The sequence below is a fragment of the Lissotriton helveticus genome, chromosome 7, assembly GCF_964261635.1.
Source record: "Lissotriton helveticus chromosome 7, aLisHel1.1, whole genome shotgun sequence".
NCBI lineage: Eukaryota > Metazoa > Chordata > Amphibia > Caudata > Salamandridae > Lissotriton > Lissotriton helveticus.
This window is the reverse complement of record NC_136068.1, coordinates 980,882,528-980,909,951: the sequence shown is the minus strand read 5'-3', so window position 1 is coordinate 980,909,951 and position 27,424 is coordinate 980,882,528. Positions and strand designations below refer to the sequence as shown.

The following is a 27,424-nucleotide window of genomic DNA, read 5'->3' as shown; positions in this document are numbered from 1 at the left end:
CGTTTTCATTAGCACACGCCGAGGTTCAACAATATCAGTAAACCCGCTCACCAATTTCAAACAATACTCTGCTAAACCCAAAAAACTCTTAAGTTGGTCTTTATTCTTTGGAGTGAGGGCATCTTTGATTGCAGTTACAATGCTTTTCTTTGGTCTGATTCCCTCTCTAGAGATTTCATGCCCTAGATAATCCACTTTATCTTTTCTCAATTGATATTTCTCTCTTGATAGTCAAACCATGTTCTCTCATGCAACACAAAACATTCTCCATTACTTTATCATGGTGATTTTAATTCTTTCCTACTATCAGCACATAGTCTTGAAAACAATGAACATAATTTATTCCTTTGAGAACTTTTTCCATAACTCTTTGAAACACAGCTGAGGCAGATGCTACACCAAATGGCATTCTACTGTAACGAAATGCCCCCAGCGGTGTCACAAACGATGTTAAATGTCTTGACTCTTCATTGAGATCGATCTGATGGTACGCTGCGGACATAAATTACACTAAACACACTACCACCACCCATTGCAATCAACATCTCTGAAATATTAGGTAGAGGTTGACGATCAACCCATATATTCCTATATAAATCTCGTAAATCAATGCACAAACAAATTTTCTTCCCACCATACTTCGGTGCGACGAAAATAGGCGCCAACCATTCCAAAGCCTCAATGGGTTCAATTATGCCTAACTTCAGCAATTTGTCAAGTTCTTTTTGTAAAGGACATTTCATTAAATGGGGTACAGACCTTACTTTGTGAACAGTAGGTGTTGCATTTTTCTTAAGTGTAATTTTATGAGAAAAATTCTTGAGCTTTCCTAATTCATCACAAAAACATCAGAATATTTCTCCATTATCAATGAGTCATAATTATCAACATTGTGTACAACTACAGATTGAACTGCTTCATTAGCATTTGGATTTAGAATTCTGCCCAAATCTTTTTGATGACGCCATCCCAATAAATTTGACCCTTGTTTGGTTAAATACACACGCCCATACATTTTCTTGCTTTCGAACTCAATCATCATCCATTTTAAACCCAATATGTCAATTCTCTCCACCATACCCTACCGCCTTAATATCAGGAGCATCACAATCTTTTTGTTTTTCCTAACGCCCCCCCAAGTCTTGAAATACATTTCTTTAGACAACAAAGTATACAGACTTCCAGAGTCAATTAACATTTTTACCCCTTTGGAATCTAGGTTGATGACGTAATGCAGCTTTTCTAATTTTTCAGTACTTTCTGTGACAATGGTGCAAATATCTGTTACCATTTGACATGACGTTGCAAGCATCTGCTTGAGAAACAACTACATCATCAACACATGTAATAAACTCATTGATGTCTTCACAGGAATCATCAACTTCATGAACAAAAGGCATTTTTGTTCTACAAGCTTTAGCAAGATGACCCCTTTTTCAACATGTTCTACAAATTGCATTCCTCCCCATACATTTAATGCTGGAAGCAATATGACCTGGTGCACCTCAACACTAGCATTTAATAGGTTGTGTTCCAAAACTTGCTAAAGACTTGTTATTTTGGGAAAACCCACTACTTTTATCTGAAGCGTTATTGGAAGATTTTGATTGTGGTCTACGTAGTGGTTTAATCAATATCAGCATGTATTTCTGAATCTTTGGATAATGTAGTTTTAGATCTGGAGTCCTTGTTTGTCATTGAACTGAGACATTTATCCATCTCCTTAATCCAAATATCGGTGTGTTCTAAACCTTTTGCTATTTGTATGGCAAAGCATCTTTTCACGTATTATTCTTGCATATGACTATTTGGTCGCGTATAAGTGAGTCTGCTAACTTTTCAAACTGACAAGTCAAGGATAGGCCTCTTAAAGCAGCAACATAAGACACAATGTCTTCATCTATTTTCTGAACCCTACAGAAAAATGTATGCCTCTCAAGAAACACATTAATTTTAGTAATAAATCTCGCATCCAACATCTGCATACTCATGTCATACACATTTGTAGGTTGACCATCACCATTTCTCAGCAAAACTTCAGGAAGGTTTTCGTATAACCGTCGTCCCTCTACACCTAGGTTGTGCAATAATATAGCTTGCTTACGCATTGGCCCATATTTATCTGCACCCGTGGCAAGAATGTACATTAAAAATAGTTTTTTCCATTCTTTCCACGGAATGGTTGGTTCTCCAGGGGTTGGAAGAAAAGAAGGAGGTGCAGATAAGCCTTGGTCCCCCATTGAAAAATGGTTAATGGCTAATGACTAAAATAAAATTACTAAAAATATCTCCTTAATTGTACAACTCTCCACTATACATTCAATAGTATAGTACCAGTTAACATAAGCTTATGAATTATCAGTTCACCTGCAAAACAAATGTTAGTAACCAAAAAACAAACTAAGATAAGTTAAAATAAAAACCTTGTAGAAAATCCAGCTCTTCGTGTCCGTCGAGTTCACAGATTAGTGTACTTGTTTTCCTACAGTTCTGTTAGGCAGCCGTTGCACACTATTCACAGATTAGTGTACTTGTTTTCCTACAGTTCTGTTAGGCAGCCGATGCACACGTTTGTCTGATTTTCATCTGCGCAAAGTTTGTTGTGCGCTGAACGTTGTAGGATGAGAGTTTTCCCAAACTCACAAAATGGCTGCCACGTTACGTCGCTCACGGAGAATCTTTACAGGAAATAGACACCAATGAGACGTGATGACGCATACTACACGTTCCCAGCAGAGAGAATCTTGAAACGGAACATGAAGAAAATCGCATTCCTTAAACTTCGGTGAGTCAGATGTTTACTTTTAATTAAACAGTTAGTGGGCGCAAGGCAACGATCTACACGCATTCAACTCCATACAACATGCCACCAAAGATGACCAGATGGCCAAACATAGATTTGTAGTGAAGTCCAACACTGCGCGAGAATACAATCCAGCACCAACAATCCCATCAAATGAAGTTTGTCCACTCTCTAGCATAGAAACATTGATCCTGTTGAAACGATGTTCGGGCTAAAACAATAGCTTTAGTTGGCTTAGTTAAGTTGTTTAACACAGCTATACAACTTACAATTTGATTGTTTTGTTTCCTTTTTGAATATAAAGTTGCAGCGCCTCTAAAGTCACACAATTATAATTTCAAAAATAGTTGTTTACGGTAATACGGTTTCAAGTTTCTCTTATATCCAATAAATTAATCGAATTAAATCACTTTTCCATAAGTACTTAATGGATGTAAATAATCCACTCTTTGCAGTTCATATTTAAATACATCAACCAAATCATATCTGTTTACTCACGACGTGGAGGCTAGTATTTTATCAAATATGAATAGTCCAAGGGTGGAGGTACCAGTATCTGCCCCTTGCACAGAAAAGTCAGTGGGTTTCCCTCGTCGCCAATGTAAAGATGAGATCCAGGCAAAATGTAGAAATAAGTTGTTTATTGAAGATTAATCATAGGGACCTCCAGCTCCATACTCCACCAGCTTCACAGCTCAGTTTCTAGTATTTCAATCATCACATTCCAAGCTCCCTAGCAACATGTCTACATTACAATTAAGACAACTTTACACAAAGTCTTCTTGGGAGCAGAGATTAACACCTTACAGGGCAAGGTGTTCCCAAGCACAAAGACGACCTTGGCAATTCTGAAGGAGACACAGAATTACTGCAAGGGGCAAGCTCTGACAGTGAGGATGGTGGGGAAAATGATGGGCATGATGGCGTTTTGCATACGCTTAATCCCCCACATCCGACCACATATGAGACCGTTCCAGGAATGGCTTCAACAGCAATGGTCACAGGCTACAGGGAGATGGGAGGACCTCGTAGTTGTCACGCAAATAATACATCAAGAGATGGCGTGGTGGAACAAGAGAAACCTAACACAGGGAAAACCATTCACACAACCAGCTCCATCAGTGACCTTCACAACGGACGCATCCCAGCTGGGATGGGGTATGCGTACATAAACAACCTCAAATTGAGAGGATTGTGGAAGCCCCAGGACGCAGTCAAATACATCAACTATCTAGAACTAAAGACTATATTCCTAGCGTTAAAGGCCTTTCAGGAGCACCTCTACGGCAAGAGTGTTGATTCAAACAGACAACACCACAACAAACAAGCAAGGAGGTACTCACTCAGTGATCCTGTCATCACTAGCACAGGACATTTGGAAATGGGAAATTCTGAAACAAATAGACCTACTAGCAATACACCTCCCAGGAAAGGACAATGTGGAAGCAGACAGGCTGAGCAGACAGTCGTCAGCATCCCATGAATGGGAGATCAACCATCAGGAGTTACAGAAAATATTCAACAAACGGGGACACTGCAAATAGACCTATTTGCAACACCCCAAAATGCAAAATGCCAACACTTGTCTTCGAGACAAACGTGCACTCAATCGTTGGGGAATGCTCTATGGATAAGTTGGTCAGGGACATTTGCCTACGCTTTTCCACCGATACCACTGCTACACAGGGTACTGAACAAGTGCAGAGTTAGCAAAATGACGTTGATTCTAATCGCACCATAGTGGGCCAGACAGACCTGGTTCTCACAAATAATGGAAATGGCACAGGGCCCAGCTCACAGCTTCTCAAAAAGAAAGGATCTGCTAAGCATACAAAACGGAAAAGTGTTGCACCCAGAGCCGGAGAGCCTCAACCTGGTGGCATGGCTCCTGAAGACTTCAAGTTCGCACACCTCAAACTGCCAGAGAGCACTAGAGCAGTATTGCGGGAGGCACAAAGACCTACTACAAGAAAATGCTACGTAGCCAAATGGAAGAGATTCTCGCAATGGTGCGCCAAGGAGAAACTTCAAAACAGGAGAACAAGGGAATCCACAGTATTAAAGTACCTAACTCATCTACTGCAAAGCAAGCTAAGTTACACCTCTCTTAGGGTGCACTTGGCAGCACTAGTAGCGTACACAAAAGGAAGAACAGGGCGAAGTTTCTTCACCTCACTAGTGGTAAAAAGGGTTCTGGAAGGGGCAAAAAGAATTCCCCCCCCCCCCCCCCCCCCCCCCCAACGGGTACCACCGTCAACATGGAACCTCAACGTGGTACTGGCGCAACAAATGAAGGTGCCGATCGAACCCATGCACGAGGCCACACTACATACGATCACTCTGAAAACAGCATTTCTATTAGGGATCGCTTCACTGCGAAGGGTAAGCGAGCTGCAAGCCCTCACATTACAAAAACACTACTTACAAATACACAGTGACGATTGTAATGAGAACTGACCCACACTTCTTACCAAAGGTGGTTTCTAGGTTCCATATCAATCTATCCAAATTCCAAGTTTCTTCCAAAAGCCTACAACAAGCACTGAAAGATTACACACACTGGACGCCAGAAGGGCAGCAATGCATTACATAGAACGGACAAAGGAATGCAGGAAGACTAAACAGCTTTTTGTCTCCTTCGCCACCAGTTTTCTGGGCCGACCAGTAACCAAGAACATTATTGCAAGGTGGATTGCACAAACTATACAATACTGCCACAAGGAAGCGGGACAGGAACTTCAAGGAACTACGCAGGCTCACACAACAAGGAAGAAGGGAGCCACCATAGTGTTCCTAGCAAACACATCTATTCAGGACATCTGCCAAGCAGCAACGTGGGCATCTGTGCACACTTTCACTAAACACTACTGTGTGGATATTCACATGAATAAGGAAGCTCAAGTGGGACAGAAGGTCTTACAACACATACTCAGGAATCAGAGCTCCTCTTCCACCCAGCCACCACTGACCTAGCAAACCGCTACAAATTCTATGCACAGCATAATGAATCCAGAAAGATTCACGCTGCAAAACGAGTAGTATTTTACCTGTCGGTGTAGTTTTGCAGCTTGAAGACTTTCTGCATTCACTAGCGTCCAACCCTCCTCCGCCAGAAGGAGCCAAGAGTAATGGGTTTCATAGACAAACACTCAAACAGGAACAGAAAAAAGAATCCGAAGATGGCAACCGCGGGAGGGAGCATCCGCCGGAAGCGCGCCGACGCCACAGACGACACCAAATGGTGGTACGTCGACGCCCACCCTAAAATAAGACAATTCTGGACCCAACCACGAGGTGTCGGAATAATAAACAGCATAGTGAATCCAGAAAGTCTTCAAGCTGCAAAACTACACCGACAGGTAAGAAACTATTAGTTTCTTCTTAGGTATTGCAGACTCTCGAGTATAAATCGTACGGTTTATGTCAGTGGGTGGAAGAGAAATTAGGTCTTTGAAGGGAATATTAAGAAAACTATGTAAGAATTGTAAACCCTGATTCATCGAGCTACTGGGGTAGTCTGATTCTTGCTTATTGGACCTGGCTAATGATAGAAATATTACTACACCCTTGTCAAATGCCCTTATAACCTGTAACAGTGAAAAGGTATAGCCCCTTGCATTTCTGCTATACAAAAGATCATCATCATACATGCAATAAAAGTAATGACAAAAAAGTTGCACCACAAGACTGAGCTCTACCATTGGGATCATCCATTTTGAAGATTTATTGAAATTTAAAATTGGAAAAGAGGTCATGCGGCTGTGAAAATAAGGGCTGAGAAGCGAAATGGCTAATATGTGAAGACTGGTGATGATTTCCTCTTGTAATATTGAAAAGAAGGCACTCCCAACTGGAGTTCAGTAAGGCATACAATGACATCCTTATTCTCCATCTTGTAGTTTCGGTTACTGAAGTGTTTCCTTCACTTATAAACATGTAGCTTTTACATTATGTAGAGCTGTGATGCTTTGAACTATTTATGTTCGTTTAGAAAGGAGGTGGTGACTTTTGATTGCTGTAATGCAACACCACGTCTTTCAAGTTGGGTTAGCAGGCCTGATTGAGTTCCCTGTATGTGGGCTGATGTCAAAATTTGGGCTCGCAAATTGAGAAAGTTGCAGTTGTAATGTGACTGATATTGTCCCATCTTCACGATTTTCAGTGTGCATGAAATAGTCTCCCTATTTCTTGTGTAACACGTACACGCACACACACACAGGCACACACACCGACACGCACACAGACGTAAATGCCCCTCCCCGGCACTGAAGGCCACTGTGCTTTAAGCCATACTTGCATGAACTTCAAGAAATCCTCCTGACCCCCAACACACATCCTCATAATTTGTGAAGGCAACTTGCATATTCTGATTTTTTTTTTCTTTATGCAGGCCTTGTTTGACACTCAGAACGAATTGCGGAACCAGATCCCGAACTTCACTTTCAACCTGGGGTATTCTGGGAAATTCTTCCATACAGGTAAAGCGGCATTCCTACCTTCTTTTTGGTACTTCTGTGATTTACCTAGCAATTTAAACGTTAAACTGAGTGTACTTCAGATAATAGTAAGAAACAAGCTTATAAAGCGCATGGTTACACTAACTAGTGTGTCCCCGCGCTGCGGCAAGAACCAGTTCCAGGCAGTGTGGTAAAAGCAGAAGGGATCAAACCGGAGGATTAACAGATGGGAAAAACCACATCTTCAGCTTTCTCTGGAAAATTATCTCTGAGGATTCCACCCGGAGCCCTATCGGGAGTCTATTCCAATGTGTGGCACCTAAAAAGCGAACGGAGCTCCCTCCCATCCTAGCTCTTCTGATGGTCGGAATGCTAACCTGACCCATCCCACTTGATCTCAAACGGCGAGTAGGAACATACGGGGTAAGAAGGTCATGCAGATAGGAGGGCCCCTTCTTCTGCAAGATGCGATGGCTGACACACATAGCTTTAAAAAAAAAAATTCCCTCACCGGGAGCCAGTGACGGGAAGCCAGGTCCTTGTTGGATGAGGCTCTCCTCGGGACTATTAAAATGAGACGTGCTCCAGCATTCTGAATGCATTAGAGTCTCTGTACACATTTAATATTTGCTCCTAGGTGAAGAACACTACCGTAGTCCAGATGTGATGTCAAAAGAGCATGGACCATCGTTTTCCTCGCTGAAACGGAGTACAGCTAAGGTCTTCCGGAGTCTTCGCAGGACCCCAAAACAATTTCCCGCCACCCTCCTGGTGTGTGTTTCAAAGGATAGTTTGGTATCCAACCACATCATCAGGTTTCTTACCTGATCCCTAGGGGGAGGGCTTGGTCCCAACATCTGAGGCCACCATGCAGAGGACCAGATCGAGGGTGCCTTACCTATCACTAGCACCTCTGTTTTATTACCAATGAGTTCAAGCCAGTTATAAGCCATCCATGATGCCAGTTCTTGAAGACACGTTGAAAAATTGATGGCTGCTGCGCGTCCGCTCTGGCATGTGCAATATGTAGCCACACTTCGCCCGCCCCCCCCCCCCCCCCCATTCCCACCCCCGACTACACCGCTAACGTAGCTCCCTGAGGAAGGCGGAAGTACTAGGCTCAACCTTCCATGCATGCCCTCCGCTCAACGGCACTAGCTGCAGCGTCCGACCGGGGCAGGAAGGAGGACAGCAGAGCACCAGTACCCGCAGGAGAGGGTCCAAACACTTTTGCCCCCCAAAAGGTAACGGGAACCAAAAAGGATAAGGGTGAGGGTAATAAAAACAATGAGGCTGGCTGAGCAGGTTAAATTATTAAAAACAGTGGACGAGAGTCAAAGTGCAAGTGCACAGGTTAAAAGATGATAAGAATCACCGTACCGCACACAAACTGGGTTGGCAGCTTCTCTCACAAACTGCCCTCGCCTCTGCGCGTCCACTCTGGCATGCGCAATATGTAGCCACCCCCGCCCCCTCCAGACTAGACCGCTAATCTAGCTCCCTAAGGAAGGCGGAAGTACTAGGCTCAAACTTCCACGCCCTCCGCTCAACGGCACTAGCTGCCACAGCGGACTGGGACGGGAAGGAGAACAGCAGAGCACCAGTACCCGCAGGAGAGGGTCCAAACACTTTTGGCGCCCAAAGGTAACGGGAACCAAAAAGGATAAGGGTGAGGGTGAGGGTAATAAAAACAATGAGGCTGGCTGAGCAGGTTAAATTATTAAAAACAGTGGACGAGAGTCAAAGTGCAAGTGCACAGGTTAAAAGATAAGAATCACCGTACCGCACACAATCTGGGTTGGCAGCTTCTCTCACAAACTGCCCTCGCCGCTCAGATGGCAGTGAGTGAGACACCATACATGATACTTGACCCAGAATACGTTTATCCTGATCAAGTAGTACCCTCATGCCTGGCTGGTTTGTTGTCAGTATTATGCCGGCTAGGGTTGAGTTGCTGGTTTTATAATATACAACTGTATTTTGCTTGTTTTGTTCAGTCCTGCACTTTTTGGCTCTCCTAAGGTTTATTTATCTGGTGTCACTGCTAGTCAGCTGCCATTCTTTCTCTCGTGCCAGAGCAGATATTCCTTTTTCTGTACATTTTACTAATGTCTACTCTAAGGACTGTCATTCTGGGGAGGGTAATCAAGAGATAATAGCAAACTCCGAAAGATGAGGCATTTAGTCCTAAAAAAGAGCCCATATAACTTCCAGTGCAAACACCAGGCACAAATTGCTTCAATTTTGAAATTATAAATCTGACTCCCTTAAAATATCAGCATAACCATGGTTTAACAGAAAACACGGTATGAATGAAAACAAGTATTTACCGCAGTTAATGAATGCATTTTTTTGGTACAGTTGTTATAAGTATTTATTTCTTTTCCTGAACATTTTACACTATTATTAGGACAAGACATTTTGCATAAAGACCAAGAGTTGCATATGAAAGTCAAAAAGTCGGGTTTCATTGTTACTTCTATAAGCCGGGTGCACCTCTCCGCCTTTTATAGCACTGTCACTTTAGCTTGTCAGTATTGAACTTCTCATGCCTTTTTCTAAATGATGTAATTTCTAATGTAATCACTTTTCTTTTCTTGCCTTCCTGCTTGACTTCATAAGGACCACTGCCTCATTAAGCCTGTCAATTAGTGCCTGACTTGGAGATGGCACTCCCTATATAATCTTTTTCAACTTCTAGTGCCCACCACTGTGATCTTTACTTAACAGCCTCACCGCCATACAACCCACTGCTGCTCTGCTGAATCCCAGGTTTTGCTGACCATTGTTCAGGTGGCAGTTAGATGGCAGCCCCTCCTTTAAATGTAACTATTTCTGAGGCTAATGCACTTCTACTTTGTCTTGGGCACTGCCCCCAGAGGGAGATCTCCTTTCCTAAGTCGGCACAGCTGTGATAGCGGTACCACATGTCGTAGCACCGAGTACTTCTAACCAAAAATTCACACTGACGTGTGAGGTGTGGAGAGAGAAGTTTTCGTTTTGGGAAGTGTAGGATACTCTGTCCCTCTTTTTAGAATTTACTTCACAATGTGTATCCCACCACCCTGTAAATAATGGTAAAGTTATGACCATGTCCTCCTGCCACCAAGGGAATATTCAGTTATCTGCTTTACGGCAACAAAGCCCCACCCACCGACTTGCGGGGTGTGGGAACATGTCATAAAAACAACGGTGCAGTGATGAGAAAACCAGCACGGGTGCTTGGTGGCACTGTAGGGGTTTTGCGACACGCAACCCTTTTTAATTCTGGACTGTACATGAATTACGAGGACACTAATGATCTCTATCTGAATTCCAGCAGAGTGTGACTACAGGGACGTGTCCCACCAGCCCATATATGGTGTTAGTATACACCTTGGAGGGTAGGAACTTAAGTAGCATTATTGACTATGACTCTACTGAAACGCTACGCACATCACATTTGCAATGATACCTGTGAAATGCCACATTGAATTCACCTTCTCAGTATTTGTTTGTGTTGCTTAGTATTAGACCATGACGTGTATGCAGAGGGACAATATGGTTGCCCCTACTGCATTAAGATGCACGCAAAAAAGTTTGATATTGCATGCAGTGGTTAATAGGTCCAGGCCAAACTTTTGGGAATGTGGGTGCACTGTGTATGGATGGGCATGCAAAGAGCAGGCATGTCATTGCATGCATTAAGAGAATCTGCTACAGGAACATAATTCTCCTACACTCAGAACAGCTGAATCAATACATATTTCATCTCGGTTTGTTTTGTTTCATTTTTTTTGTCCTCTTGCTGTAGTATGATTTTCATGAAAACAGGCACCAGTGTATGCCTCTCCACCTGGGGCACAAGCAAGTAGCTAAGCCTATTCTGTTAATATTTGTCTTATGTCCGGTGTTGTGACAAATGGTGAATGATCGACCCAACATCATAGACTAACAGTGACATTAATACATAATAGGGGGAAGGGATTTACAATCAGTTCTGATGAAAGCCCGGGACCCTGTCTGGGTCGTGAGGAAGTGATGAAATTTGTCTGTAGTATGAGGGTACTGGGATAGTAACCCTTCCCTTTATTTACACAAGTATTTCATGTGTATTTTAATCATACTAGTGGCACCCAAATTAAAAGGAAACTGAGGTGACTACTAGGTATTTTTAGGTCTCTCGCCTAGCGTTGCAGTGCGCAGCATTGCTCGCACAGCATGAGACTTCTTGAAAGGGGTTCTGAAAGCAGACCACACGCTTATGCGTGTGATCATGCTTTCCCCCGCTGCCATTGACTTGAGCGTGTCTTTTAAGGCATGCAATTGGGCAAAGGCGGGCGTATGTCCCGCCTTTGCTCCACCCATTCCTGATGGTGGCCAGCACGCGCAGCAGTGCGCGTTCACCTCGCTGCAGTGCTCCCTCCCCTTGCTTCTGTGGTGCGCGCGCACCACTAGTTTCCATACCCGGACCTGCTCCTCTGTGGTGCGCGCGCACCACTGGTTTCACTTGTTTAGGTAATATTGACATTTGTGGACTACATTTTTTTATTAATACAGAGGGGTTCTTGGGGTCATTGTCAAGAGTTAACAATGGGGTCATGCAGAAGGGCTCCTCCTTTCACCTTTCTCTAGCCTCTCCCTCGCCGTGCTCTAGAGATGTTTCTTCTTGTTTGCGAAACTCTACTTTTCTAGCCCAGTTCGTGACTGGGTGCTCCAGTGCAGATATACTTCTTTCCCTTGTGGATCTTGAAGTTCTCCTTGTATGACGTCAACATAGAAAACTCAGTCAGGTTGTTTTATTTCCGACCGGTATGTTACTGCGTAGGTCATCGCTTCATTTCCATTGCATTTAAGCGATGTTTTTGTTAGTGCCTTGAACGCTGCCTAAAGAAGTACTTTTTCTTTCTTTCAAATGCGTTTCTTTTGAGAAACCTCCCTGCTGTCGGTGCTTCCACGTGAGGCTCCCCTGGTGTTTTAATTAGAGTGACATTTAACAGTTTTTGATGTCTAAATGGACCAGTGGGTTTACAACCAGGCTTAGACCCGGAGGCCTCTCACACCTGCCCTCTGCTGTCCTCTGCTGCCCCTCATAGACATGCCTGGGATGTTGAGACCTGGGCATGCCCGGGCAGTGCCTCTTGACAGTCATTATTTTTCGCCCTGTAGTTTGCATTGTTTGCTTGTCTGATTATTGACGCCCAGTGGGGAGCTCTTGGTGACGATGGGCTATGTCCCGTAATCAAATAACCGAATCAACCTATAATCTTCTACAGCATTTAAAGAGGAGGGCTAAACTCAATTAAACAAATACAGCCGGCGTCATGGATTTCCCCCTTTTTTTGTTGCAGTTTTCTATAGCGCGAACTGGGCTTGGAACGCTTTATATGGTCAACAGTAACTTACTTTAAACGAGGTCATGTTATTTATGGATTTTTTTTCCGACATGGGGTGTTTTAGTGATTTGCCCACAACCACTGGATTTTGTGCCGAAGCCGGGACTCGAATCTCAGTCACCAGTTCAACAAGCATTTGCAATGCAATAGGTCTCGCATTATTAAAGTTTGAGCTATTGGTGTGGCATTATTTAGCAATGCCAATAGCTCAAACTTTCACTACTGAGAGACCTATTGCATTGCAAATGCTTGTTTTATAGTTGTTTTCCCTGTCCTGATTAGAACATTGTCTAAAGTGCTCCCTGAAATATGTTTGAGCCCACCCTGGTTTTAGGGACCAAGGTGCGACCCGATGATGAAGCATGACACTAATAGGGCGCACCGTGAATGTCCACAATAAAAATGCTGAATATTCCTTCAGGAGCAGGAGGACAAAGGTCATAATTTTACCATTATTTACAGGGTGGTAGGATAGCATTGGATACCCCACCAGGCTGCAGTGGTCACTGGTAAAGCAGGAATAAGGTGATGAACACCGTAGACCAGTCATTCCCATGGGCAGTGATGCAAAAATTGAAGGTTCTCAAGCCGCTATAATTTGTAATGTTGATAAATCGGCAGAAAGTAGGATCCTAGGTAGGCTGAGACATCAGTGATATGATATAGAAATCATATATTTTGCCATTGCTCAATAGTGGACATTCGTAGCAGAGATGTCAACTGTTTCATCATTGAAAAGAGGGAGGAGTGCTCAGGTGGCTAAAGATGTGAGGCCTCCATTAGGAGGAGAAAGCAAATCTTTCAGCTTGAGAGAGGAATGTTTGGAGTCTCTAAGCGAAGTGAGATAGCGGAGGTTCTGAAATTTCTGATTTCTAGAGGTGGAGAGCAAAGCTATATATATTTACATTCACTTGGACAAGAATTTACATAGTGCTTTCCAAACCCAAAAGTCCTAACTCTCATTGAAGAGCAGTGTTTGAGATCTAATGTGGGACAGGAGTTTGGAGCTGGGGAAATCTCCTCTTGAAATAAATCCTATGACAGGTTGGGTGCATTTAGCAAAGTCACCACTCAAACAGAAGTTCAGTGGGTTCCAAATATGGATATTTTTACATTAAACATTCAGCAAATTTCACATCTGCTGCCTTGTCATGACCCATGTTCTTATTAAATGAGGCTTGCCTAGAGCTGAGACTTAATTGGACCATGTGCATCTCAGAACTGCTGGACTATTTGTTTTCATAAGTTTCTGTTTTGTATGGTCTCTGGTGTGATGCTTAAGTTATATTGTTTCAGATATATAGCTTCACCTTACAGCTACTCTCCACTATTGTTTTTGCTGTTCTTAAAAATGTACAAAACAGCTCTACTTTATTGCACCTGTTTAAACCAACTTGAAGGATGCAATCTTCCAAATAAGGAAATAGGTCTTCAAAGTGACTGTATGTTTATCTTTGACGGGGATAATGATCTATATTTGTTCCTTTCAAGGTGATAGCAATTGCATGAGATTGATTCTAAATACATGTGGTTGTTTTTACTTTTGTTCACCTGGCCAGGTTCTCCATGTTTTCTGCCACTTAGGCATACCCTTTTCTCCCCAACAGGTACAGATGCGGAGGATGAAGGTGACGACCTACTTCTCTCTTACGTGAAGGATTTTTGGTGGTTCCCCCACATGTGGAGTCACATGCAGCCCCACCTCTTCCACAACCAATCCGTTCTTGCTGAGCAGATGGTGATGAACAAAAAGTTTGCACTTGTGAGTAGGGGGACAGATGTGGCTGGTGCTATTGGGAATGCAAGACCGGTCTGATAAGAAGCTTACAATGACTTTCTGGATTGCTAATCTTCTTTCAGTTTGTCGAATAGGCCATTTCAAATTGACTGCAATAATAAGTTACTTTTACAGAGTTCTGTAGCTTTCTTTTAAGCAGGTGGAAACATCTCTAGCTGCCCCTGGAGTAAGCAAGATATCTCAGTTCTATATTAAAATTAGCTACTTTGTCCAAAATCCAAGAAGCTGAGCATTTTCTTAAAACTGCGGCAGAGTATGACTTCTCCATTATCCCCAGGTGAAGCTTGAGATGATCACAAGCCTACAACTTCACCCTCTCAAACCATTGTACGAGGGTGGTGGTCCCTTATTAGTCCAAGTAAAACCTGAACGGAAGGGGCTGCACCTTCAGAGGGAAGTCAGCAGTTAATAAACGGAGACAGAAGTCAACACTTTTCTCTGCTTCCTGAAGGAAACATTTCTTTAATCTAAGCAGGAAGTCTGCATCTTCAATCAAGGCTAGAACTCTCCATGTTAATCATAAACTTGTAGAAAACTGACTTCATCACCACAAGGGGGTGTCTTCAACTTCCTAAGAAGCTTAGCAAAGTGTGGTGTCCTCCTAAACAAACTATTTTTTATTTGTGGGGTTATTTATAAGGTGCAGCTCTCACACTGTGGGAGTGTCTTTGTGCTAGTTAGCTAAAGAGTGGAAGAACCGGATGGGCGAATGCTAATGAGAGAAAATCCAGGTTTATCCAGTATTGTGGTATCTTTCATAGATTCACATGCCTGAATCATTCCCCATCATCGAGATGAGAGTCCCACTGTAAAATATTCAAGCAGTGCTTTAAAAGCTTCATAGGCTATAATTGCCTTAAAAAACAACCGGTAAACGGAGGGTCCTCAGGCATATTTATAGACCAACACACAGACACAGCCCCCAAAAACAGTCAATCATAGAAACAAAGGGTGTCTATGGGTTTGAAAGATAAACTCAACGTCCTGTTTCTAGTATAAACTCCTCATGAAAAAAAAGAGGAAAAAGAAACTCATCCTATGTGTGACTCAAGCACAACAAGATATTTCCAGGGTATAAAAGTACCCATCAGTTATCGTCCGATAACGCCCTTGTCATCATCTGGGTCTCCTCACACCAAGGAGAGTATTCTTGCAGCCACTTGATTGTTTAGAGTTTAGCAGGTTTAACAAATAACTACTATCTGAAATTGTAGGTCAACATGTTTCAGCAGTGAGTGGACTTTGAGTCGGCTCGGAGGGACGCCCGGAGTACGGACAGTTAGAGCGGTGCTCTACTTACCTGAGCCGCAGCCAGGTGAGGCGATGTCCTATCCTCCTACACATTAGTACCCCGGAGGAATTACCATGTGCACCTAGGATGTCCAGGTGACATAGTTGTAAAAAAATGTTTTTACTTTCCTTCACATTTTCAATCTTTGCAGTAGCGATTACTTGGTCCTGAAGAAGGTAGCGGACACTTAAAAGTCCACTCACTGCTGAAACATGTTGACCTACAATTTCAGACAGTAGTTATTTGTTAAACCTGCTATTTTTCCGCACTGTTTTTAAATATTGGAAGCTTGAGAGGCACTATTAAAATTCCTTTTCCTCCCACCTCTCCAATTTTATACATATCACCACTTTCTCACTTTCACCTCTCAGTTATCTGAACACTATCACTCCAGATATCCCCTAAACCTACATAGTAACACTGGAGCATCCACTCATCAAGTGGCTGCAAGAATACTCTCCTTGGTGTGAGGAGACCCAGATGTTGACAAGGGCTGTATCGGACGATAACTGATGGGTACTTTTATACCCTGGAAATATCTTGTTGTGCTTGAGTCACACATATGATGAGTTTCTTTTTCCTCTTTTTTTTTTTTTCATGACGAGTTTATGCTAGGAACAGGACGTTGAGTTTCTTTCAGACCCATAGACACCCTTTGTTTCTATGATTGACGGTATAATTGCCTTAAGCCATGTAAATAGTAGCCTATGTCCTTTTTTTAAAAAAAAGTACCAAATGTTGAAACCCATTCAGTCACCTGCCACCATTCTCTAGAACACTCTCAGCAGAGGCCGGTACTCTCAGATTTTTACTGCACGTCGTGTGGAACTGTGTCTTCCTTAGTTCTACTCAGTTTTTCTTCAACTTTCTCAAATATTGGCATCATGTCAGACCAAAAGGCCTTTTCCGCCCATGTAAGACCTGTGGCAAGAAAAGACTCCATGTGGATGATCCACATAAGGACTGTATTTACTGCCTTTATCCAAGGCATGAGGTGAGAGAATGCAAGATCTGTCACACCTTTTCAACTAAAACCCTCAAGAACAGAGAGGGAAGGTTGTTATTGTGGCTTCAGACCACTAAACACCAGTCGCCTTCTTCTGATGAGTAAGATTAGGAGTGCCTCTACATCCCATAAGAAGGCCAGATCTAAGGACAGCTCCTCGGGTGAAAGTGGGAAACATCTTGAGCCGTCCCAGGACTCCATGGCTTCTAAAAAAGAGAAAGGAGCTAAACACTCATCTGTACCTTCTATGCCTTCCAGGAAGGAAGGTGATCATCCTGGAGCCTCCTCGTCCGATCCTTTGGGGAGGAAATCTCTCAAAAAATCATCGTTGACGACGCTCCCTTACTCGTCAACGACATTGCGTTACATCGACTACGCCGTTATTGATGGCAACAGTGATGAAGACGGCAATCCAGGCTCCAATACAGTCTACTAGACTCTCCGCGTCAACGACGAGGACCCCTTTGTTGTAGAAGATTGTCAACACTCCCTAGCCGACAAAGATACGATCGGTGAAGATCCTGACGACGGCCATCTAGTCGTTGAGTGCCCTGTCGACTACGACTGCTCTTCCGTTGACGACCCCGTTCATGATGGTACCGTCGACGACACCATCGACAGTAAAAAAAATTGTTTTCTGTGGTGTCTGCACGGTCGACGCCACAGTCTACAAGGATTACTCCAGTTACCGAGTCAACAAGACTTTCCGACGGCCGCCCATGCAAGAGTTTAGTAAGGTTTCGCCCTTACTGCCCTCTCAACTGCTGGAGGGCTATGTAGAAGATGACGAAGATTGTGAGGACGATGATAGTCTTTATGGAGTTGCTCACAGCCCATCCGAGCTTCACATAAAGTGTCAGATCATGACTATCATGACAAGGCGCAATACTACCAGCAGGCTTGTATGGCTTCGTGACATTCATATGTTTTCAGCCGGAGCCGCGCCCCAGGGAATTGGCCCATCTTCCACCATCACTGATTCAGGATTTACAGGCTATGTTGGCGGATTAGCCAGACAGGCAGGTACCTCAAATAGATCCTCCAGGTACGCTAGCCGCTCAACTGCCAAGCACACCTGTGAATGTTCCTGACCCCGGGCCTGCCGACCCTGGAGTACCAGATGCCGCCTCTTCGGACAAGGATAGAGAGGAAGGTGAGCTGCCGGGTCCAATCTCTACTCCTGATCCTTGGGATGATTGTTATTCCAACTCCCTCCCCTCCTCCGCATCTCCCATCAGATTCTCCTCCGGAGGATATTGGAGGGTTTCATTATTTATTGCAGAGGGTGGCCACCAGGTTTCATCTGCCTGTTCAGGTCAAACAGACTGAATGCTTTTTATATGACTTTAAGGAAGACCCAAGGAAATTGTTACGCTCCATACAAATTACAGATTGTATATAAGGCTCCCAGTTTCCATTTTGTACTGTTGATACAGATAAATACAGACGGAAAACAATGTGTTTTCTGTCTGTATTTATTTTGTAAAAGCGGAACTATATGGAAAATGATGCTTCTTGTGAGTGTCTCTCCATGCTGTCTTTCGTGCTTTCAAGGACAACAGCTGAGCAGATAGACCACATGGGAGTTAAAAAACAAGTTCAGATTTTCCTAAACACTGTCTTATGTTAACATATATATGTATTATAATGCTGATAATTCCTGTGGGTGTAATGTTTTGCTATATTTGGCTGCTTAATTTGCTAAAATGCAACAGATAAAGTAAGAGTGCATGTTTATCAGTTAAATAAATGTGTAAATATACCATTTTGCAACTTAATTTATTCTCAAACACAAAATAAATATGGATAAATACAAATAAGATAGGCAAAAAATAAATATGGATAAATACAGACTGAAATGTGAAAAAAATAAATACCAATAAACCGGAAGCCCTATTTATATATATCAGGAAGGCATCAAAATAATGAAGACACCAGCATCCATACCACAGGTGTTACCCCGTATTGAGAAGAAGTGTAGGGCGCCAGAGGACTCTCCATCTTGCCTCATTGGACACCCCAAGCCGGACTCAGTCATTTCTCAAACAGCACAAAGACGTTCAAAAAACCCTGCTACCCCGATTACCACTCCTGATAAGGAAGGGCGTAGTATGGACATTTTAGGGAAACATGTCTCTTCTATGGCAGCAGTGACAATTAGGGCAGCGAATGCTTTAGCCATTATTGGCCGCTTCAACCGCCAAATGTGGTCATACATGGCACATTTAATAGACCTTATCCCTGCAGACAAGACACCAGAGGCACAAAAGATACTAGTGGAAGGTGAACGTGCAGTTTTCTAAACCAAAGATTGTGCCCTTGATCTAGCCAATACTGGTTTTAGACAACCGGTGGAAGCTGCTGTTCTCAGACAGGAAGTATGGCTGAAAGCAACCACCTTTAAGCCTGAGGTGCAGACAAAGGTTTTGGATATGGCTTTCGATGGCGAGTCCCTCTTTGGAAAGCACATCGATGAGGCACTGTTGGCGATCAAGTATGACTCTGATACTGACCGCAAAGTCGTTGGGTACATTGCAATACAGAAAGGTGCCCTTTAGAGGTGTTAGGGGACAATGATTTGCCCCTTACAAGGGAGGTTTCTAGAGGGCTCAACAGTATTAGCCATACCAGTCACAATACCGACAATCCTCCATCTTACCGTCTGTCATCTACAAGTTTCTCTCGATAGGGAGGCCGCAAACAAATGCCTCAACAATGTTGTGACTGAGGCAAATAGCAATGATCACGCCAGATTACTAGCCTCCCTCCCAACCTGTGGGTGCAAAGATTTCCAGCTATATCCACCAGTGGTACGAAATAACGGATCTCTGGGTGCTGGACCTTGTCACCAATGGTCACACTCTATAATTCATACAGCGCCCGCCGACTACTCCACCCAGTGGTAACCACCCACCCTTGTCTTCACTTGTTGCGCAAAGAGGCTGTGGTCTTGCTCGCCAAAAGAGCAATAGAGGAAATGCCAATGTTGCAAAAGGGAGGCTTTGGTCATGCTTGCCAAAGAAGCAATAAAGGAAGTGCTGATGTTGCATAAGGGCTAAGGTTTTTATTTTCGTTTTTTCCTACAAAAAAAGAAATCCGGCGAATGGAGACCGATACTGGTCCTGAGGAATCTCAACAAGTTTCTCAAAAAACAGATGTTCAGGTATTGGTGACCGTGACAATTAGTTTCACCAGATTTAGATCTGAATCTAGCATGACTCCCTAGTTTTGTACAGAGGTTACTGGACAAGGGCATACTCCTGGTTGAACAGACCATAGGGAGCCGTCCCAGAGACTTATTTTATTGAAGACTGGGACGATTTCAGATTTAGTAGTGTTACGTTTGAGGTTTTGCAGCGTAAATCTTTCTGGATTCACTATGCTGTGCATTATTCCGCGGTCTTGTGGTTGGGTCCGGATTCGTAGTCTTTTCTTTGTGTTTTTTTTTTTCTTTCTTAGCCCAGGTGGGCGTCGGCGTCACACCCCCTTGGGTGTATTTCCGGTGACGTCGGCATGCTTCCTGCGGAAGCTCCCACTCCTGGGCGCCATCTTCAGATTCTTTTTTTCCGCGGTCGGGTCTGGATCGTTCCCGTTTGGGCTCCAGACATTTTTGGAGAAAGAAGAAAGAAAATACAGAAGAGACGAGGATAAGTCATCTGAAGACTCCAGGGGACTTCAGCGACGAAAAGTCAGCAAGGAGAAGGCGTTTTTTCATCGAGATCCTCGACGACCGTCGACGAACACGCGACCAGGGAGGCCCTGGACGCTCGATGATGGACAACACGCCGTTCAAGTTCTGCCGTAACTGCCACCACAAGTACGCGCAGAAGGACCAGCACCCGGTATGCAACCTTTGCCTACCGGTGAACCACGAAAGCGGAGACTGCAACGCCTGTTCTGCCTTCGCCCCGAAGACCCTTCGTGTGAGAGAGAGGCAGAGGGTAGCACACGCCACCCTGCAGGGGAAGGCCCCGACTCCGTCCCTCTACGAGCTGGGGATGTCCTCCGAGGAAGAAGACAACGCTGCCGCCGAAGACGACAGCTACACGGTCGTAGAGACCGATTACACGAAGACTTCTGACACGAAGACTTCTGACAAGGTAGGAGACTCTTCGGCCCCCAAGAACCCGAGAGACTCTGAGTCTAGAAAGATCGAGGGCAAGACTCCGAAAGCGCCGACGCCAAAAAAGGCGGCATCCGCGACTACTCCCAGGCCCAGCGGATCCTCCGAGAAGGAGTCCCCGGCGCCGAGAGCTGCTGATCAGCAGAAAACGTCGAAAATCGTCCCCGAAAAGGATCGATCGACGCCGAGGGACAAAGACCCAAAACTGACGACGACGACCAGAGACCCTAAATCCGGTTCGACGTCAAAAACTTCGACACCGAAAGGCATGGCGACGAGCCATCTGCCGAAAAGAACGGCCGACCCATCCGACGCGGAACACGCGGCCGAGATGGAGAAGAAGAGAAGGCGCCTCGAGGCCGAAATGGAGAACATCATGCAGCGGAAGAAAGATTTCGACGCAAAGATGAAAGCCTTCACGATCCCTCACAAGACCAAGCCACCGGTGGTGGAAGCGGTCGAGGAGGAGGATGAGATCACCGAAGTCGCCGAGGAACAAGACCAGGACGTCGAGGTGATCGACGACCAGGAGGAGTACGAGAATCCCTACGATAGTTACAACTATGGGGAGGAAGAGGAAAGCAGGACGGACACAGAGTCGGCACCCTCTGACCTACAGGAGGTAGATTACATAGATGTCGACACCGACAGCCCGGAGGAGGTGGTCGACACTTACCCCTCGAGGCCCTCGCCGCCGGACGACATCGGGGCCTACAACTCGGTGATACAATCTGCCGCAGCAGCTTTCAAGCTCAAGCTCGACGAAGAGAAGCAGAAAGCAGACTTCCTTCTAGAAACATTGCTCCCAACACAAACGAGGAGCCAGTTCCTTCCAATGCTCGAAAGCGTCTTGGCTCAGGGGAAGGAAGCATTCAGGGAGCCCGCAACATGCAAGGCAGTAACTCCCAGAACTGAGAAGAAGTACAAACATTCCACAAAGGACCCGGCCTACATTCAGGGCACGGTCTCCGCAGACTCCATTATCACGGCCACAGCAAGGAGGAGGGCTAACGTACCCACTACCTCGGGCCCGCCACCGGATAAGGAGAGCAAAAGGATGGATCTGGTGGGCAGAAGGATCGAACGGATTGCCGCGACCCACTGGCGCATGGCTAATTCCAATGCCCTGATAAACAGGCACATGTACCAGATCATGGAAGGGCTGGGGCAGTTGGTGAAGGACCTGCCCCAGGATGCCAGGCAGAAGGCCGAAAAGCTGGTTGAAGAGGGAAAAAACGCGTCAAATTCTTGCCTTAAGACGGCCCTGGATGGGGCAGACACCGCCAGCAGGCTCATGATGATGGGCGTCACGGAAAGGAGGCACGCCTGGCTCAGGATCTCAGGTTTCAAACCGGAGGTGCAACACAGCATCCTGAACACACCGTTCAACGGCAACACGCTTTTCGGAACAGTTGATGAAACGCTCAGTCAACTGAAAAAAGATAACGAAACAGCAAGATCCATGGGAGCATTGCAGTTCAGAGGGAACAAGAGGGGCACCCCATCACGGAGGCCCGGCGGGAGAGGCGGAAACCAGCCAGGTACATCACACCAGGCTTTCCAGCAAACGCACCAGGCAGACTCGCAGGCTCAGCATGGCCAGCAGAAGCAGTCCTGGCAGTACCAACAAAGAGGCCAGTCCTTTCGAGGGAGAAATGGACGGGGACAAAATAGAAGAGGGGGACAGCAGCCCACCTCTAAGTGACTTCAAAAAACTCCGTGTGCCCGCCCACAAAAAAGATCCCAGGGGGCAGCACGTACAGATGGGTCAAGACAAACTGGACACCTACGACCACATGACACCAGTGGGAGGAAGATTAAGATTTTACCTCCGAGAGTGGAGAGAAATCACATCAGACAAATGGATCCTCAACATTATCCAATTCGGATACTGCATAGAGTTGGAGGGGAGGCCAACAAGCAGAAAACCAAAAAGAAAAACACTAGCAAGCAAGCAGCTGCAGTGTCTTCAGGAGGAGGCAAAGGAACTCCTGCGGAAGCAGGCCATAGAACGGGTACCCGTCAAGGAAAGAAACACAGGAATATACTCAACGTACTTACTGGTACCAAAGGTAGACGAGACAATGAGACCCATTCTGGACTTGCGGTTCCTGAACAAATTCATAAGAATGCAAAAATTCAAAATGACCTCCCTACAAGAGGTACTCCCACAATTGCAGACCGGGGACTTCATGGTCACAATAGACCTCAAAGACGCCTACCTGCACATCCCAATGAACAGAAAGCACAAACACATGCTCAGGTTCACCATTGGAGAAAGCCACTACCAGTTCACGACACTGGCCTTCGGACTAAAATCAGCACCAAGAGTTTTCACAAAGTGCCTCGCAGCAGTCGCAGCGCACCTACGAAGGCAAGGAATACACGTGTACCCTTACCTGGACGACTGGCTGGTGAAAGCAAACTCATACCAGAAATGCAAGCAGCACGCACATACAGTGACGAGCACGCTCACAAGCCTGGGGTTCTCCATCCATTGGAAAAAATCATCAATGGAGCCGGAACAGGTCAAGATCTTCCTGGGAGCACAGATCAACACCTTACAGGGCAAGGTGTTCCCCAGCGAGAAGAGGGCGAGGGCGCTGGTGAAGGAAACTCGCCTCTACCGGAAGGGACAAGCTCGGACAGTGAGGACTGCAAGCAAGATCATGGGCATGATGGCATCATGCATCCACCTGGTACCAAATGTACGACTCCACATGAGACCCATTCAAGAATGGCTACAGGAGCAATGGTCACAAGCTACAGCGGGTGGGAGGATCTACTGGTTGTAACGCACGTAGTGCAGAAGGAGATGGCATGGTGGACCATGGAGAACATAAGGGGAAAGCCTCTAACGCCCCCAACGCCAACAGTGACCATCACCACAGACGCATCCCTGAAGGGATGGGGCGCTCACATGGAGGAGCTCAAGGTGAGGGGACTGTGGACGCCAACAGATGCGGCAAAACACATCAATTACCTAGAACTGAAGACAATCTTCCTTGCACTGAAAGCCTTTCAAACAAGACTGTACAAACACAAGGTGTTGATACAAACAGACAACACCACTGCGATGTTCTACATCAACAAGCAGGGGGGCACACAGTCAGCCCCGCTTTCAACGCTGGCGCAGCAGATATGGAGATGGGCCATCCCTCTCAGGATAGACCTGCTAGCCATACACCTACCAGGGAAGGACAACATACAGGCCGATTGGCTCAGCAGGCAGACATCGGCATCCCACGAGTGGGAGCTCAATGCTCAGGAGACAAGGTACCTGTTCGACAGATGGGGAACACCATCGGTGGACCTATTTGCCACACGCCAGAATGCAAAATGCCAAAACTTCGCATCCAGGCAGCCCGAGGAGGGGTCACTGGGGAATGCCCTATGGATAGATTGGTCAAGGACATTTGCTTACGCCTTTCCCCCCGATACCACTGATGCACAGAGTGCTGAGCAAGTGCAGAGCGAGCAACATGACACTGATACTGGTCGCACCACAGTGGGCGAGGCAGACATGGTACTCGCAGATCATGGAGATGACGCAGGGTCCACCCCACAGATTCAGCAGGAGGAAAGACCTACTCTCCATGCAGAACGGAGAGGTACTACATCCAGAGCCAGAGGGCATGAGCCTAGTAGCGTGGCTCCTGAGGACATAGAGTTCGCACATTTGAGACTACCAGAAAGCACCCTGAGGGTACTTCGGGAGGCACGAAGGCCCAGCACTCGGAAGTGCTACGTTGCGAAATGGAAAAGATTCACAATATGGTGCAGACAGGAAAGACTCCACAATAAGATGAAGAGGGACTCCACAGTGCTAAGGTACCTGACGCACTTGCTGGAGAAGAACCTTAGCTCATCCTCTTTAAGAGTTCACTTGGCAGCGATAGTCGCCTACACAAGGGGAGAATCGTGCAGGAGCTTCTTCACATCACAGGTGGTGAAGAGATTCCTAGAAGGAGCGAAAAGGATCGCACCACCCAAGCGGGTGCCGCCACCTGCATGGAACTTGAACACAGTCCTAACGGAACTCATGAAAGAGCCCTTTGAATCACTTCACAAGGCCTCCCTAAAGATGCTAACTATGAAAACAGCCTTCCTGGTTGCAATAACGTCCTTACGCAGAGTAAGCGAGCTTGAAGCGCTGACGCTACAAGAAACCACAATGATAGAGTTGTGATGAGGACTCACCCACACTTCATGCCGAAGGTGGTATCCAAATTTCACATGAACCAGTCTATACAGATACCGAGTTTTTTCCAAAAACCAACAACCAGCGCAGAGCGAGCTCTGCACACCCTGGACGCCAGAAGGGCAGTCATGCACTACATTGAAAGGACAAAGGGACACAGGAAAACAAAACCGTTTTTTGTGTCATTCGCAAACAGCTTCATGGGCAAAGCTGTAACCAAAAAGACCATTGCACGATGGATCGCACAGACGATTCAACTCTGCCACAAGCGTGCAGGACAAGAGCTGGCAGAGGGGACACGTGCCCACTCCACCAGGAAGAAGGGCGCTACAATAGCCTTCCTGGCTAACACACCCATAGAGGACATATGCCTGGCGGCAACATGGGCTTCGGTGCACACGTTCACGAAGCACTACTGTGTGGACATACAAATGAACAAGGAAGCTCAAGTTGGACAGAAGGTGCAACAGCACATATTCAACACCCAACGCTCATCTTCCACCCAGCCGCCACAGAGATGAGAAACCGCTACAAAATCTATGCACAGCATAGTGAATCCAGAAAGATTCACGCTGCAAAACGAATAGTTTTCTTACCTGTCGGTGTAGTTTTGCAGCTTGAAGATCTTTCTGGATTCACTAGCGAACCCACCCACCTCCGCCAGAAAGATGAGGCTGGAGAGAGAAGAGGTGGTTAACTAAGGAAAGGACTTTAAAAGTACAAAGCGGTAAAATACCAACTAAATAGAACATTACCATTACTTCGGAAACGAAAGAAACACGGAAAAAAAGAACCCGAAGATGGCGCCCAGGAGTGGGAGATTCCGCAGGAAGCATGCCGACGTCACCGGAAATACACCCAAGGGGGTGTGACGCCGACGCCCACCTGGGCTAAGAAAAAAAAAGAAAAAAACACAAAGAAAAGACTACGAATCCGGACCCAACCACAAGACTGCGGAATAATTCACAGCATAGTGAATCCAGAAAGATCTTCAAGCTGCAAAACTACACCGACAGGTAAGAAAACTATTCGTTTTGTCCCACCTGGTTGATTTTGCATTTTGAGTTGCCGGTACGCCTGTGGTGTGATTAGTAGGATCAACATTTTGGCTAATGATAATGTGTTTTGCAGCGTGAATCTTTCTGGATTCACTATGCTGTGCATATTCCGCAATCTGGTGGTTGGGTCCGGAATCGTAGTCTTTCTTCTCTTTTTTTTGTCGTAGCCCATGTGGGCGTCGACGTCCCACCATTTGGTGTACCTTCGGTGACGTCGGCGTGCTTCCGGCGGAAACTAACACCCTTGGGCGCCATCTTCAGATTCTTTTTTCCGCCGTTGGGTCTGGATCGTCGCGTGAAGCTCCATAAGTTTTGGAGGAGGAAAGGAGAAAATATAGCAAATCTTCAACAGAGAAGACCTGAGAAGATCGAGAGAAGAGGACCTTTAGAGAAGAGACGACGAAGAAAGGAGAGAATTTCGAAATCTTCGACGTCCTTGGAGGAATGCGCACACAGGGGGCCTCCTGAGCGCAGGGATGTACAAGACGCCCTTTAAATTCTGCAAGAACTGCCACCACAAGTTCGCACAGAAGGACCAGCACCCAGTCTGCAACCTCTGCCTGCCTATCGACCACGAGAGTAGAGACTGCAATGCCTGCTCCGTCTTCAAGCCGAAGACACTTCGAGTTCGAGAAAGACAGAGGACGGCTCACCACACATTGCAGGGCCAGGGCCAAGCCCCGACGCTTTACGAACTTGGCCTCTCCACAGACGACGAGGACAACATCGCCGAAGGCCCAGATGACTTCACGGTCGCTGAGACCGATAAGAAAACGCCTGATAAGGTAGGAGAGTCTACGACCCCGAAAACTCCCACAGGGCCTCGAAAACCAGAGGCAGACGTCGAAAGAAAAGGAGCCGAAGAAGGCTTCGACGACGACGGCGCCGCCGAAAAGGGCGGCCGAAACGCTCGGACGACGAACAGGCCGCAGAAATGCAGAGAAAGAGAAAGAGGCTCAAGGCCGAAATGGAGAACATCATTCAGAGAAAGAAGGATTTCGATGAAAAAATGAGGAGTTACAAGATTCCCTCGAAGCCGACATAGAGCGTCGCTGTGGTACAGGAGCTCGAGGAATTCGACGCCGAAGAGCCGCCGAAAACTCCGGAACCTTCTGAGCACGAAGAGGAGGAAGACCTCTACTACACAGAAGGGGATTACGGGGAGCAGCAGTCGAGCTACGGCTCGGGTTCCTCAACGGCCCAAGACCAGGAATGGCAGGACATCGAGGCCGAAAAACCCAGAGGAGGTGGTAGAAACATACCCCTCGAGGCCTTCACCACCGGATGACATTGGGGCATACAATGAGGTGGT

At 45.8% G+C, this 27,424-nt stretch overlaps 1 protein-coding gene across 1 annotated transcript in view; it reads left to right on the top strand.

The window, feature by feature from the left end:
* The window catches only part of NDST1 (N-deacetylase and N-sulfotransferase 1), a 379,742-nt gene that overhangs the window by 162,202 nt on the left and 190,116 nt on the right, over positions 1–27,424 (top strand). Inside the window, exons 4-5 of the mRNA XM_078653600.1 lie at positions 7,194–7,281; positions 14,243–14,397. Of these exons, the coding sequence (XP_078509726.1) occupies positions 7,194–7,281; positions 14,243–14,397 (243 nt within the window). The remainder of the gene's footprint in view (positions 1–7,193; positions 7,282–14,242; positions 14,398–27,424) is intronic.